Genomic DNA, 14,843 nt, shown 5'->3' on the forward strand with positions numbered 1-14,843 from the left:
AGACAATTTCTCCTCACCTTCTTTTACTTTGCCTTTAGATATATTTCTCTATAAATTATCTTGTCTGTGTGTATGACAAATATTTAGTCTGTGATTTCCACTTAGTAATACAGTATAGTAAATGTTCTTTATAGCCCTTCTCAGTGGAAGAGTATTGAAACTTCAAAGATATAGCTTATCGTGTACATGATTTTTATGTTAGTGGTTGTTAAGCTGCTGTTGACTTGCTGCCTGATTTACATACATAAACTGCACTACAGAAGTTACAAATTCTTGTATGTGAAATGTAATATGAAATATATAAACTGCATCAAAATTATTTTTAGTTGAACTGTATGGACTGAAAATACTGTTTTCATTTTTGATGCAGTATTGGCAAATGTGTACTTATCTGTCTATTTAACCTTCCAGTTGGTATATAACTAGTAACCTTTAATTTTTTTTCTTTCTCTATATTTCTTTCTCTATATAGGAATGGGATGCAATGAGTGCACCCACCCTACATGCCAGCATTCTCTAAGTATGCTTGGCATTGCTCAGTGTGTGGAATGTGAGAATGGAGTAATGGTCTTAGACCCCACGTCTGGTCCTAAATGGAAGATGTCCTGTAACAAGTGTAATGTCATAGTGCACTTCTTTGAGAATGCTCATCGAGTTCGGGTGTCTGCAGATACCTGTGAGGTGTGCGATGCTGCCCTTGTCCACGTAGACTTTAACAAGGCTAAGAGTCCATTGCCTGGAGATCAGACACAACATACTGGCTGTGTGTTTTGTGACACAATTTTCCAAGACTTGGTTGAACTTAAACATGCCACTATGAGACACCCAATGCACAGAGGGGGACAAGGAAGAAAACAGGGAAGAGGGAGAGGTAGAGGCCGACGGGGGAATCCTAAAAAACCCAAGGACAAAATGGCTGCTTTAGCAGCATACTTTGTATAACGTGATCTTTGGCATGATTAATAAAAACTTATCTTTAAAAAATGTGTGACTAGAACTTTACTGGGAACTGACAGAAATAGTGGGGTACGGTCTGAAATAAAATGGTTTAGTTTATGTTCAGACGTTTGAAATTGTGTTGTTCATGAGTTGTAAAGTCAGAAGGTTTTTTATCTTAATGCATTCTCTGCATTAAGATAAAAAACCTTCTGTGTGTAACAGCCCTCCTAATACTTACCTGAGCCCCATCTCTCTCCAGCGATGTCCACGAGACCCTTGGCCATCAGGGACTCTCCCTCCTGATTGGCTGGGACACAGCTGCGGCGCAAATGGCTCCTGCGGCTGTCAATCAAAGTCAGCCAATCAGGAAAGAGAGGGGGTGAGGTTAAAAAGCAGCTCCATGTCTGAACGGACACACGGTGCTGCAGCTCGGCTCAGGTGCCCCCATAGCAAGCTGCTCGATAGGAGGGAGGGGCCAGGAGCAGTAGCGAGGGATCCGAAAAGAGGAGGATCCAGGCTGCTCTGTGCAAAACAAACTGAGTTTGTTGTCTTGTTTAAAAAAAAAAAAAAAAACTTTAAAATGACTTTCATTACTGATGTTTGACCTTATGTGAGAATTTAGGTCTGTTGAAAAGCCACATTCCTGATAAAACTTTGTTTTTAATAGATGAGAGGAGGGGTTAGAACCTTTTGTAAGCGGTTTATTTTTGTGTCCACAATCAGAAATCTCCCATTTCTACTTCCTAGTTCTGTGACACTACCTTAATGGTAAATTTCTCTAGCGCTCATTGACAGACGTAGTCCTCGGTGATACACCACCTTCGGGTTATGTTGCCTCCACAGGAGCAGGACTAGACAGGAAATTAAAAAGCTCTGGCCACACCCTAGGGGCAGTCCCAGAGGGTATATCCTCTCTCTCTCTGCCTCAGCAAATCAGTTATTTTCTGTCTAGTTAGGAGTAAGGACCTAGATACCTTGCTGGGATCTTAGGTCCTGGCAAGATTTTTTTCTTAAAGGATTTTTTAGACAGCTTTTTTTCTCCAGTGTTCCTGTGAGATCTTCAAGCAAGAAAGCTGAACTGGGCAACGGGCTGGATGTTGAGATCCGGTGGTCACCCCAGTTCAGCCTACGAGCGCGTGCAGGCCATAGCTCCGCGCTGGGTCAGCCGCGACAAAGTCCCATTAAAGGACTGACCCCGCGAGTTAAACGTCTCGCTGAAACGCCAAAGACCATGAGTCACGGCGTCCATATCGGTCGATAGCCCTCCCGCCCCGGTGGAGAGGGGTACTGTCAGGAGTTGGTGCCCGCCTGGTTCCGGTATGGTGAGTAGTATGTTCCCCCTTTTTCCCTGACGGGTCTTGTGGTGAACGCGGGCCCCTCTCTGTATGGTAAGATAGAGTCCCTCTCTATCCTATAAATGACACAGATCCTCCTACTTTGAGTGTGATTTTATGTGCAAAAAGCCAGGAGGCTTGGTTTGGGAGCTAACAATCTAATTGTATACATGTTAAAAAGATTATAATCTGTGGCATTCTGGGAATCTTACGGTGATAAGAATAAGCTACCTACCAGTCAGAAGCCACGGACATGTAGACTGCCTTCCTAATCAGATCTCCAGCTATTAGCAGGCCTCCCGAATGGCCATGCGGTCCGCCAGGGCCGGTACCGCCAACCACGCCAAATCCCCATGCAGAGAGAGTGTTGTGTGCCCTGCAGCACACCGCTATTCAGTACAGGCCGCCGCCATTTTTTTTGCTGGATCGCACGAGCCGCCATTTTGGCGTAGCCTCGTGTCTCCAGCATGGGGGCGGCCATGTTTGAGGTGATCCAAACACCTCGTGGAGCTAGGGGAGGCGCCGGAAGGCGTGCAGAGGGGCGGAGCCGCCTCCTTTCTTCCTGGGCAGCCAGCCAAAAGACTTCCTGTTTGTCAAGACAGCGCTGTAACCTGTTGCAGTTAAACTCTGAGCATCAAGTGGTGAGCCTGGGGGTCTATCTCTCTCTCTCTCTCGATCGATAGGGATCCCTAGCAGGTAACACTAAGGGGCTTTTTGTGGCGCTGGGGGTCTGAAAAAAAAAAAAAAAAGTTTTTTATTTTTGAATTATATTATCCAGGAAGTGACTGGAATTATCATGGACCCTGCCACACATATTCCCCCACCTGTTTCCCTCGAGGGGGCCACGGGACCCGCCGGTGCACAGAGTGTAGAGTCATTTACAGCAATTTTGGAGTCTATGGTGGCTCGGGTGGAGGCGGCCTGTCAGGGACGGGGGTCAAGGAAGCGACCCCCGCCTACCCCTATACTATCTGACACCTCTGACTCTGATTCAGAGATGGTCACTGCAGTTGCAGGTTCCTCTGCAAAGGCTGTTATCCCAGGTAAAGCCCCCTCAGACAGTGAGGAGGACGCTTCTTCTCCTGCTATAATTCAGGAAGAAGCATTGGTGGACGCACTAGTTGTGGCAGTGCAGGAAACCTTAAAACTTGAGGCTTTACCGGCAGAGGCAACTGAAACAGAGATTCCTTTTGGTACTAATAAGCCCATCAAAACGGTGAAGGTTTTTCCTGTACCCAAATGTTTCGGTAATCAGATTAAAGGAGAATGGGAGCATTCTAAACGTACCTTTACTATTTCCAAGCGTATTGCTAGACGCTATCCGTTTGAGGAATCCATCATTAAGAAATGGACGGTACCACCAGTGGTGGATCCACCTATTTCCAGGCTGAATAAAGCCACGGTTATCCCAGTGGAGGACACTTCGTCCTTTAAGGATCCGGTGGATCGAAAGATGGAAGCAGAGTCCCGCACCATCTTCTCTCTGATAGGGTCAGCATTTAGACCAGTAATTGTTATTGGTCTAGTTTCCCAGACACTTACGGAATGGGCGAAAATGGTACGCCAAGACCTTAGGGGAAAAGATATTCCCCAGGAGACATCTGATTTGATGGAACAGATTATACAAGGACTACAGTTTATCTGTGACGCAGCCTTGGACACTACTCCCTTATTAGGGCATGCATCTATGTCAGCGGTGATCCTCAGACGTGTGCTGTGGTTAAAATGCTGGTCAGCTGACCTAGGTTCCAAAAAGACCTTGACAAATCTCCCTTTTCAGGGGAATCGTCTATTTGGGGCCAACCTAGATGAAATCATCAAGAATGCCACTGGGGGCAAGAGCACTTTTTTGCCACAGGCTGCTAAAACTAAGGGACCTCGCAACAAGCGAGGACCTTTCTTTACCGCCCATAAAGGGCGCCCGGCTGGTACTAGCGGGAAAGGCAAGACTCCTCCAGGAGGGTTCAAGAAGGGCTGGTCGGACAAGCAGAGGACAAACCCAGCCAAACCCGAAGCAAAGGAGTACACAGCCTGAAGGTGCGCCCCCACCCGGTTTCAGGGTGGGGGGACGTTTTCACCGGTATTCAGGACATTAGATCGAGCTTCAACCACTACTACCGGTGCGATTCTTCCCTTCCAACATTTAAGTACTACAGGAAGCGGTAGTTACCGTTCCCTGAATAGATCTTTTCCTTTACCTTTTCCTAAGATTAGTCCCTATACCTCACAGGAATCGGATCTGGTTGACCAGATAGGCCAAGTAGCCTCTAGTCGGGTGACTTCGGTCCCTGAGGTTCAACCAGAAAAGATCACCCTTCCTGATAACAATCAGGTATCTGATAAATGTGTGGGAACAGAAAACGACCAGACTTTCTCGGATGGTCGGGGCCAGATACCTCTAGGGACGCCTGGTTCAGATTCTATCAGCGCCAGTGGTCCTAGAAATTCTAGGCTGGCCTCCTCAAGCCGGCCTGGCCGACTTGGACATGCTAGTCGCAGACGTTCCGTGGGAACTTCGTCTCAGGGAGTGTCTGTGGTCTCAAGGACCAATTTACCATCATGCTTTACAGTCGCTGGGTTTAATGGCCTGGCCATTGAGACCCAAGTACTGAAGGACAGAGGTTTGTCTACTTCAGTCATTCCTACCCTTATTAAAGCAAGGAAAGCGACTTCCAGCAAGGTCTATTATCACACATGGAAGACTTATATTGCGTGGTGCGAATCTTTAGGATTTCCTCCACGTACCTATTCGGTGACTCGAATATTGGCCTTTTTGCAACAAGGGGTTGAGCAGAAGCTAGCCTTGAGCACCATCAAGGGTCAAGTTTCAGCATTAGCAATCTTCTTTCAGAAACCTTTAGCTACCAAGTCCTTGGTGCGGAATTTCATCCAGGGGGTGCGGCACCTGGCTCCTCCAGTCCGCGCGCCCTCACCGCCCTGGGATCTTAATTTGGTTTTGTCGGTTCTACAGAAACCTCCCTTTGAAAACATCAGGGAGATTCCCTTGCTTACTTTATCCCAGAAGGTGGCCTTCTTGGTGGCTATTACTTCTGCTCGCAGGGTGTCAGAACTGGCTGCATTATCATGCCAGTCCCCATACCTAGTGATTCATAGGGATAAGGTAGTACTTCATCCTAAGCCATCTTTTCTTCCTAAGGTGGTTTCAGATTTTCATCTGAATGAAGATATTGTACTACCTTCCTTGTGTCCTCAGCCCAAGCATCATCGGGAACATGCGTTGCATTCCTTAGATGTGGTTCGGGCAATCAGGGTATACCTGAAAGCTACGGAATCATTCCGTAAGACGGATTCACTTTTTGTGATCACGGATGGCCCCAGAAAGGGTTTGCCTGCATCTGCCGCGACCATTGCCAAATGGATTAGACAAACGGTGGTACAGGCTTATTCTATTAAGGGTCAGAGTCCTCCGTTCCCTGTTAGGGCGCACTCCACTCGAGCGCTCAGTACTTCCTGGGCCTTTCGCCATCAGGCGTCAGTGGTCCAGGTATGTAAGGCGGCCACCTGGTCGTCGGTACATACCTTTACAAAATTCTATAAAATTGATGTGACGGCATCGGCGGATGCCTCATTTGGCCGCAAGGTTTTGCAGGCCGCAATTTGAGGAGACCGGTGGTCTACCTCGAGGGTTTTTTTCTGTTTGAAAAAAAAAAAAAAAAATATTTCTCTTTTTTGTTGAGTCTCATCATTAAGGATGAGCATTGTAAACTTCTAGTTGGCACCGGTTGGGCCTTCTAGATTGGGATTTGATTTCCATTTTCCCACCCCTCATTTGTGATACTGCTCTGGGACGTCCCGAAGGTGGTGTATCACCGAGGACTACGTCTGTCAATGAGCGCTAGAGAAAAATGGATTTTTGTAAAATCTTACCGTAAAATCCTTTTCTCTTAGCTCATTGACAGACGTAGTCCCCGCCCCTCTGTTTTTGAGTTGGGTTGGGTTAAAATCTCTAAAGACTGCTTTTTCACATAACTGATTTGCTGAGGCAGAGAGAGAGAGGATATACCCTCTGGGACTGCCCCTAGGGTGTGGTCAGAGCTTTTTAATTTCCTGTCTAGTCCTGCTCCTGTGGAGGCAACATAACCCGAAGGTGGTGTATCACCGAGGACTACGTCTGTCAATGAGCTAAGAGAAAAGGATTTTACGGTAAGATTTTACAAAAATCCATTTTTTTCCAATAATAACATAGACCTCAAATGTCCTCATCTATCCAATACTGAGAAAAAGTTTATTCTTGAGTTGATTTTTAATTAAAATCCTGTTAAGACTGCATGTTCAAGAAAATGGAATGCTTCAGTAGGTAACAAAACATAGTTTGCCATCCTGCCATTGTTAAAGAGGAAGTCCAGGCTCCTTCAGAAAAATTTAGCACAGATATTATGCTATCTCTATACAGATATTATAGCTGCTGACTTTAAATATTAGGACTTTTACCTGTCGAGAATCTTACGGTGTCTTCGCCCCAGCCGATGTTTCAATTGGCTCTCAGGTGCTGCCGCCGCCATAGCTTATAAGGGAAACCCGAAGTGAAGCCTTGCGGCTTCACAGCTGGTTCCCAACTGCACATGCCCAAAGGGCGTTGTGCTTTGTGAAAGGCCCGGTGGCGGAGGAAGGAGGGGGGGGTGAACTTCCGGGTTATCATGCTAGAAACCCGCTCCACCACCCCCAACAACCCCCCCCCCCCCCCAAAAGGTGCAAAATGTGGCACCGGAGGGGGGAGGAGGCAGATAAGCGGAGCTTCCCCTTTTTGGTGGTGCTCCGCTTTAAGGCCTGAAACGCATAGCTCCCAACTTCTAAATGCTCTAAACTGTAGTGTGTGCAGGAAAATGTCACAAAGCATTTTCAGAGATTTCAGCTGGCTTTCTTTAACCACCAGAAGATTTACCCCCTTCATGACCAGGCCATTTTTTTGCAATACGGCACTACTTTATTTTAGCTGACAATTGCGCAGTCATGCAATGGTGTACCCAAATAAAATGTGTTATTTTTTTTACTTACCCACAAAAAGAGCTTTCTCTTTCGTTCATTGACGGACACAGCTCCTAATTCTTCTTAACTATTGCGTTATACTGACCCCTACAGGAGTAGGACACTAGGCAGGAAAAAGCTTGACTATGCCCTGTGGGCAGTACCGGGGGGGGTATACACCCACTCTCAGCTATAGGCACTCATCATCAAATCATGAATCTTAAACTGTTGGCTGTATTGAATAAATAAAATTAACGGACCACATTTTGTCTGCTTTTAGCCACTACCTAACAAAATAAAAACTTCAGTTTCTCTTTCATTGACAGACACAGCTTCTGAGAATCTTGACCAGTGGGCTATACTGCCCCCTACAGGAGTAGGACACTAGGCAGAAAAAAGACTTGATTAAGCCTATGGGCAGTCCCAGGAGGTATACACCCCCTCTCTGCTATAGGTTTTTTTCTGCCTAGTCAGGAGTAAGGACCTAGTTCCTTGCTGGGATCTCTGGTCCTGGCAATTTTGTCCATTTAAAATTGAATTTTTTTTCCTCTTTTATTATTTTGTTCCTGTGAGAACTACAATCAAGTGCCGGACTGGGCGACAGGCCAGCAAGCAGGAATGGACCGCAGCTCCGCGTTAGGTCAACCGCGACATAGCCCCACTGGACGGGGGCTGGCCTGCGAGTTCTCCTACGAACTGGCTTTGGCCTGAGTTGCAGCATTTTCTTCTGGCCCACAGCAGCCACATTACAATGGAGCGGTGTCCTGTCCGGAGCAGTGCCCACCCTGTTCCTGCTCTGGCTGGTTCGGCAATTGGGTCAGTAATTACTGTTGCTCTGGTGTCGCGAACTCTGACCGAGTGGGCTAAACTTTTACACCGGGACCTGGAGGGAGAATAGCTTCCCCCTGTCTTTGCGGAGCTGGCGGACAGGTTGGTCCAGGGGCTACAATTTGTCTGTGATACCTCTTTGGATGCGGCTCCTTTGATTTCTAGGCTGTCTGTATCAGTAGTGGTCCTTCGGCATATTGTCTGGCTGAAATCACCCTCTTGTAGGGGGTCGCCTGTTTGAAACTTCCTTGGATGACATTGTTAAGGGTCTCACGGGGGGGGGGGGGGGAAGAGTACTCTTCTTCCGCAGGCTACCAAGGGGAAGGAGCCCCGTCGTAGATGTGGTCCATTCTCCTCTTTGTCTCTCAGGATCTCTAGATTAGGGATGAAAAGTCAGGGCCTCCACCAGAGGTTCCAAGAGGACCTGGTCTAGCAAGCCACGAGCGGGCTTTTCCAGACCTGTGGGCAAGGCTGCCTCTGCATAAAGAGGTGCCCTCATCCGTATCTGGTGTAGGGGGACATCTTCGCTTGTTTCTGGATTCATGGACCTCCCTGGTACAGGTTAAGTGGGTCCACTAAGTTATTCAGCCAGGCTACGAGATCGAGTTTGGTCTTGTCCTCCGAAAAGTTTTTTTTCCCTTCCAACCTGCACTTATCCCCAGATCACTTACATGGTCTCTTTGGGGCAGTGCAAGACTTCTTATTTCAAGGGGTCATTGTTCCAGTTCCGACTTCGGAACATTTTCAAGGGTTTTATTTACTCAAACCTCTTTACAGTCCCCAGGAAGGAAGGCAAGGTACATCCAATTCTGGACCCAAAGACACTAAGCTGCTTTGTTTGAGTACAGATGCTCAGCATGGAGTCCATTCACATGGTAGTGGCGCCCCTACATCAGGAGGATTTCTTCTTGCTCCTTTCGACATCAAGGACGCCTATCTGCACATTCTAATACGTGTTGGTCGCCAGCGCTTCCTCTGTTTTCCCCTGGACGAGGGGCATTATCAGTTTGTGGCGCTGACCTTTGGTCTCACTGCCACACCTTGGGTCTTCATAGGAGTGTTGGCCCCGGTGCTGGCATTTTTTGAGTCAGCGGGGAATCGCGCTACTATGGTACCTGGACGATCTTCTGCAAGCGGAGTCTCCGACTGCTCTGATGGACTACTGGAGATTACTCTGCGAACTCTGTGGGAGTTTGGTGGGACCCTGAACATTCAGGAGTCTGCTTTGGTTTTGTCCACAGAAAATGGCTTATCTGGGTCTGACTCTGGACTCAGCCAGAGTGTTTCTTCCTTGGGAAAAACTCCAGACATTGCTGGAGGCAATTCAGCTTCTGTTGTTCAGAAGATTGCCATCTCTCCAGGCTTGCATGCACGTGCTGGGCCTGATGGTGTCCACTCTCGAGGCAGTCTGTTTGCACAGTTCAACACAAGATCTCTGCTAAAGAGATTCTGGTGAAATGGGTAAAGGATCCATGGTCTCTAGAGGTGGCTTCGCTCTCTGGCACTTCGACAGGGAAAATCCTTCTCCTCCTGTACTGGACGGTTGTCTCCACAGATGCCAGCCTGTCAGGGTGGGGAGGCATCCTCAGCACAGACATGCTCAGGGGGTCTGGTCTCTGGCAGAGCCCAGACTGCCGATTAGTGTACTGGAACTCAGAGTGATCATAATTTGTCTGGCTCATTGGACAATTGTCTTCAGGGGTGTCCAGTACAAATTCATTGGACAATGCCACGGCCGTGGTCTATGTCAATAACCAAGGGGGCACAAGAAATGTCCTGGCGGCTTGGTAAATAGCCAGCATTCTAAGTTGGGCTGACTGATTAGTTCCATCCCTCTCAATCTTCTGCCATCTTGTGTGTGGCAACGATCGTTCCGAGCACATGTTGGCGGCCATTTTGCCGAAGCCTCCCATTGCTTTGCATAGGCATCCATGTTTCCTTAGCCTGCAGCCCTAGTTCAGTCTCTGCGGTGACATCACGTCCTTCCTTTACTCAGGAGCGACCGAAGGAGCTGGTAACACACTTGTGGTGCTCTGTCCTGCTGTCCTTTCTTTTCCTCAATTGTGCAATCTTCCTGGCTTCAGTTTGTCCCTGCGGGGGGTCTGTGTTCCACAGTCATTGTAGCGGTGTGCTGCGGGGTCCGCGGCGCATTTAAAGGGCCAGTACCTTAAGAAAAAAAAAAACTTTTTTTGCAATGGAATCCCAGGACAGCAAATTCCCTCCAGCCTTGGTGGGGGATTCAAGTTCTTCTGAATCCTCTACTCTGGCTAATTTGGCTGCTGTTGTGGCGACTTTGGTGTCCAAAATGGATGTGCTGATGTCTGAACGTGCTGCTAGAAAAAGGCCTAGGATTTCTTTTTCTTCTGATTCTGAATGTGACATGGTTGCTGTAGGAAGCGTACCCTTTCAGAATCTCGCTCTTCTCAGGACCCGCAAGAGTCTGAGGGGGAGGCGGAGGTTATAGGGGTGGATGATTCCCCCCCTGGGACGCCGGAGGAACACGCAGCTATGGACGCGCTGATTTCTGCCATTAAAGAAACACTACATTTAGAGGATGAGCCCAATCCTCCGGGCATTGTGTCATCTTTTGGTACACACACAACCCGCAAGACGGCGCAGGTTTTTCCCTGCCCCGCTGAGTTTCATCACACTGAATGAGCAATGGCGCAATTTGAAACACACCTTCACGGTGCCTAAAAGGTTTCAACTTCCCTAGCCTTTTGCATCTACTACGGTTGCACACTGGTGTGTGGCTCCTCAAGTGGATCACACTGTAGCCAGATTGAACAAGGCTACTCTGGTTCCCACCAAAGATCCGAAGATTCTCCGGTATTTAGGGATCCTACGGATAGGAGGCTGGAATCTCTTGCCCGCCATACCTACGTGGTGGCGGGTTCCATGCTAAAGCCTATTTTCGCCTCTGTCATGGCGGCTCAGGCTGTGGCGGATTGGACCAAGGTGCTAAGATGCACTCTCGTGGCTGATTTTGCCCCCCCCCCCCCCACTACCGTGGAGATGGTGGACCAGATTTATCAAGGGGTCATGTATTTGTGTGATGCGGCCTTAAATGAGGCCCCATTGGCTGCGCGCCTGTCCAGTGTCGCGGTGCTTAACCGTCGACTGATATGGTTGAAAAGCTGGTCGGCTGACCAGAAATCCAGAAAGACGGTGGCTGATATTCTCTATGCGGGGTCTCGCCTTTTTGGAGACTCCCTGGATGAATTGGTTAAAGGAGTCACTGGGAGCAAGAGCACTCTGCTGCCCCAGAATCCTAAGGGCAAGTTTTTCCGCGGCAAGCGATATCGGCAGTTCACATTCCGGATGTGGAGAATTGGCAGGCCGATTATCTGAGCCGCCAGACCCTGGACCAGGGGGAATGGTCCCTGCACCCGGAGGTATTTCAAATGCTGTGTGCGAATGGGGATCCCCGGACGTGGATCTGTTCGCATCTCGGCTAAACCACAAGGTGGAAAGGTTCGTGGCAAGAACGCGCGATCCTCTGGCAGACGCCTCGGATGCGCTGGTGGTGCCTTGGCATCAGTATCGTCTGATCTATGCCTTTCCCCCGATTCAGTTGTTGTTCAGGTTCCTTCGCAGGTTGGCCTCGGAACAAACACTGGTGATTCTGGTGGCGCCGGACTGGCCACGCCGGTCCTGGTACGCGGACATTGTTGACCTGGCCGTCTAACCTCCATGGCGGCTGCCAATGCGAGAAGATCTGCTGTCTCAGGGACCGATCTTCCATCCTGCTTTACAGTCGCTGGCTTTGACGGCATGGCTGTTGAAAGCCAGGTCCTGAGAGACAGGGGTCATTCCTACTTTAATCAAGGCTAGAAAAGCCTCGTCTGGTAAGATTTATTACCGTACATGGAAAGCTTATTTTGCCTGGTGTGAGTCCAGGGGTTTCTCTCCTCGTTCATACTCTGTGGCGAGAGTGTTGGCTTTCCTCCAGTCTGGTGTGGGCCAGCGCCTTGCGTTGGCCACGATTAAGGGCCAGGTATTTGCACTGGCTGTTCTTTTCCAGCGCCCTGTGGCGTCTCATTCCTTGATTCGCACCTTTATTCAAGGTGTGCGTCACTTGGCCCCTCCTCGAAGGGAGCCCTTACCTCCATTGGACTTGAACTTGGTTCTGTCCGTGTTACAACGTTCCCCGTTTGAAAACATCAGGGAAATTGCGTTACCTCTGCTGTCTAATAAGGTTGCCTTTCTGGTAGCGATCACTTTTGCTCGCAGAGTGTCGGAGTTGGCGGCGTTGTCTTGCCGCTCCCCTTACCTGGTGGTTCATAGGGATAAGGTGGTCTTGCGACCTAACCCGTTCTTTCTTCCAAAGGTGGTTTCGGATTTTCACCTCAATGAGGACATAGTTTTACCTTCGCTCTGTGCGAATCCTAAGCATCCTAAGGAGATTGCCTTGCATTCTTTGGATGTTGTCAGGGCGATCAATGTTTACCTGTCATCGACCGAATCCTTTTCGAAAATCGGATTCTCTCTTTGTCCTTCCTGAGGGTCCTCGGAAGGGTATGGCTGCGTCTGCGGCGACCATTGCAAAATGGATCAGACAGACAATTGTTCAGGCCTATTCGTTGAAGGAACGGGTACCACCCTTCCCTGTCAAGACGCACTCTACCAGATCGGTGAGTGCGTCCTGGGCTTTCCGGCATCAGGCCTCGGTGGCCCAGGTGTGCAAGGCTGCGACTTGGTCGTCAGTGCACACATTTTCCAAATTCTACAGAATTGATGTTCTGGCATCAGCTGATGCCTCCTTTGGCCGCAAAGTTCTTTGTGCGGCAGTACTGTAGGGGACCCAGGTTTTGTGTGGGTCCCTGGCTGTTGGGGTTTTTTACCCCCTTGGTTTTTTGCTTTCCTGGGTTGTTTCTCCTGTTGAGCTTTTTTGTTGCCCAGAAGGTTCCCTTGCTGTACACGTAAGGTTCCTTTCTCTGATGTGGGTACTGCATTGCTTTTTCTGACTGTTGCGTTTCCCACCCCTCATGTCTACACTGCTTTGGGACATCCCCATTGGTGAAGACTGTATGAGTGGGTGGCGACTGTCGGAGGACGTAAGAGAAAACGGAAGTTTTGTAAAATCTTACTGTAAAATTCCTTTCTCTGAGTCCTCCGACAGTCGCTGCCCCTGCCCCTCTTTTGGGGTTCTTATACACTTAACTGCTTGCTACCAAACTGAGTTGGGATGGCTATTGCAGGGGGGTATTGGACCAGTGGGACAGCCCCCATGGGTGTGTCTATGTAAATGCTTTTGTTTTAACAAGTCTTATGCCTAGCTACTCCTAAGGAGAGGAAGTCAATACCCCATTGGTGAAGACTGTATGAGTGGGCGGCGACTGTCGGAGGACTCAGAGAAAGGAATTTTACGGTAAGATTTTACAAAAATTCAGTTTTTCTTTTGGTGGTATTTTGATTACCACTGGGTTGTTATTTTTTGCGCTATAAACAAAAAAAGATGGACAATTTTTAAAAATAAACATTTTTTACTTTCTGCTCTAAAACACGTCCAATAAAAAAAAAGTCAAAAATCCCATTTCTTCATAAAGTTAGGCCATTTTGTATTCTGTTACATGTCTGTAAAAAAAAAAAAAAATTCAAATAAGCCTATATTGATTGGTTTGCGCAAAAGTTATAGTGTCTACAGACTAGGGCTGCACGATATTGAAAAAAAAATCACATTGCGATTTTTTTTTTTCCCACGCTATATATTGCGATATTTTTTTGCGGCGGATCCTCTTCGTCGCGCATTATGAATGTTGGCTGTGACTGAGCGGTGAGCGCCGTGAGCAGTGGCACAGCAAACAAATGACGTGTGACTGTGCAGGCATGCGGAACGTGCAGCCTTCTGACCATACAGGGTTAAGGTAATGTAGGGCAATATTACAGGCTTCTGATTGTACCATACAGGGTTAGTGTTACTGTAGGGAACTGGGTGGGAAGTATCACAGCAGGTTGAGGACCCCCTCCCCCCCCCCCCCCCACTAGCAGAAGTACTCTCTCCTCCCAATACGTATCCTCTTGCGCCCCCCCATCATGTGTGCTACTTGCCCTTCCTGGTTACTGTGCCCCCCCTCCACTGTATCTATAACACTACACAGACCTCAGATCATCAGCGCGGCTCTGGCAGTGAAATCTCCCTCCCTCCTCCCGGGTTCCTTCTCCTGTCTGTTTACATCCGAACATGTGCAGGGGGCGGGGGATGCTCAGTGAGATGTGCGGGCTGCCAGTGGGGAGAGAGGTGTCTGCTGTTACAGCAGGATAATCGCTGCGAGTGGGACACCGGGCTGCAGATGTCCTGTGTGCCCCCTCCTCCTTCCCGTAGGCAGTGCTGTGTGTGATAGTACACACTTCTCTGCCTTCCATACTATCGCATGTCCGGCGATGTGACTATCGCCCAGACTCACTGCACGATATCGATGTGCACATGGAAAATCGTTCAGCCCTACTACAGACTATGGAATATATACTGGATTTTTATTTTTATTTTTTTTATACTAGTAATGGCAGGACTGCGATATTGTGGTGGACAACTGGACAAGAACTGACACTGTGGGAAGCAGTGACACTAATACAGTGATCAGTGCTAAAAAATATGCACTGTCACTGTACTAATGACACTGGCTGGGAAGGGGTTAAATATCTAGGGCGATCAAAAGATTAAATGTGTGCCTAGCCAAGCATCTGCCACACCCAAATATGTGCTGGATGTTGAAGTTTCTTCATTCAGCAGTATCTTGAATACAGAGAATGGTA

The 14,843-nt window shown here is 48.4% G+C and overlaps 1 protein-coding gene across 2 annotated transcripts in view; it reads left to right on the forward strand.

Moving 5' to 3' along the window:
• TOP3B (DNA topoisomerase III beta) overlaps positions 1-982 on the forward strand; it is a 187,905-nt gene extending 186,923 nt beyond the window's left edge. The window contains exon 18 of one of the 2 annotated variants that reach the window (XM_082247853.1): positions 473-982. In XM_082247853.1, coding sequence (XP_082103979.1) covers positions 473-942 — 470 coding nt within the window. In that variant the 3' untranslated portion in view covers positions 943-982. The remainder of the gene's footprint in view (positions 1-472) is intronic. The other variant, XM_082247854.1, reaches the window with a different exon arrangement.
• Positions 983-14,843: the final 13,861 nt, after the last annotated feature.

The sequence above is a fragment of the Pelophylax lessonae genome, assembly GCF_965119305.1.
Source record: "Pelophylax lessonae genome assembly, chromosome: 1".
Lineage (NCBI taxonomy): Eukaryota > Metazoa > Chordata > Amphibia > Anura > Ranidae > Pelophylax > Pelophylax lessonae.